The 1,313-nt window shown below is 21.6% G+C and overlaps 1 protein-coding gene across 1 annotated transcript in view; it reads left to right on the top strand. All coding sequences in view use genetic code 6, as the record gives it.

The window, feature by feature from the left end:
* The window catches only part of IMG5_004850 (zinc finger lsd1 subclass family protein, putative), a gene marked incomplete at both ends in the record, with an annotated part of 1,618 nt that extends 1,596 nt beyond the window's left edge, over positions 1-22 (top strand). The window contains one exon of the mRNA XM_004039909.1: positions 1-22. This exon is cut by the window's left edge and continues 1,596 nt beyond it. Coding sequence (XP_004039957.1) covers positions 1-22 — 22 coding nt within the window.
* Positions 23-1,313: the final 1,291 nt, after the last annotated feature.

The following is a 1,313-nucleotide window of genomic DNA, read 5'->3' as shown; positions in this document are numbered from 1 at the left end:
ACACTTAAACTTGATACTGTAAGTACTATAATAAGGATAGTACAATAAAAATAAAACCTGGTGTATTTAAACTAACAAATAATGGATTTGTTTGTGCTGATTTTCTTTAATAAATAACTGGAAAAGTAATTTTAGTCACAAATCTAGTTATAGAATTAACTTAAACAAGTCCTATTTTCATATGTTAATAAGCATAAATAATAATATCATGCATTTCAAGTTGTGGTAATAAATAATTAAAATAAATTACTTGGTCACTTGTTTCTTCTAATGTAAATACGTTGAGTGAAATAACTTTAATAAACACGTAAATCTAATAATAAAATAACCAATACTTTTTATAAATATAGCCTTTATAATTGAAAAAATAAGGATATTACTAATTTTAAGTAAATGTGGTTTCCTAGTTTAACTAAGCAGCAACTGCAAATGCAATAATATAAACTTTATCAAACACATCTATAGATATAAGAGTAAAAACAAATCCGAACTAAATTTATAGAAGCAATTTAGTGAAAATAAACGTTTATTTTAATCTTTCATAATGCGAAAATAATGGAAAAATATCTTATAAATAAGCAGATATTTTTCAAGTATAAATAAAATAAAATGACAATTTAACTGAATAATTAAATATTGATTCCACGTAATATGTTTAAGGAGCATAATTTTAATTTTAAATTAAACCTTTTATTATGAAAGTTAATACAACATATAATATATAAATTACAGCTTCTTTAAAATCTGATCCAACTATTACTTAATAAATACTATACCCAATATATGTTCGTTCTAATTCTCCTTTGGTTTAAATTTTAGGAGGAAACAGATAATAATAATATTCTTAAAGCTTTAGCCTCGAAGGAAAAGTAGACGATCCTAATTTATCCTTTAGTGAAAAAACTCAATTAAAAAAAACTAATTATGGAATAAATTTAAATTGGTAATGTATAAGTCTAAGTACAGGAGATAATTGTAGAGATTCATAAAATAATTTAATTGCTTCTGCATCTATATAAAATGTATAAATCATCATATAAAAGAAAACATTATAGGCTCATTAATAATATTAATTTAAATTATCAGGGAATAAAAATGGGATAACCGTTTTTGATTAAATAATAATATTAATGGTTGATTATGATATTCCTCCTGTTTACACTGCTATTTCTATTAATAACTCTTAAAATAGAATAAATTTAAATTAAGGAATATTAACTTAATTTGATTATCAAGGGATTACAAATGTTGATAACTTAATAATTACTGGAGTTATTTTATATTAGAATTAGTAAAAGAATATAATATCAATA

Source organism: Ichthyophthirius multifiliis (genome assembly GCF_000220395.1).
Source record: "Ichthyophthirius multifiliis unplaced genomic scaffold scaff_1120509249448, whole genome shotgun sequence".
NCBI classification, from domain to species: domain Eukaryota; phylum Ciliophora; class Oligohymenophorea; order Hymenostomatida; genus Ichthyophthirius; species Ichthyophthirius multifiliis.
Note: the sequence above shows the minus strand (reverse complement) of the source record. Positions and strands in the feature narration are given on the sequence as shown.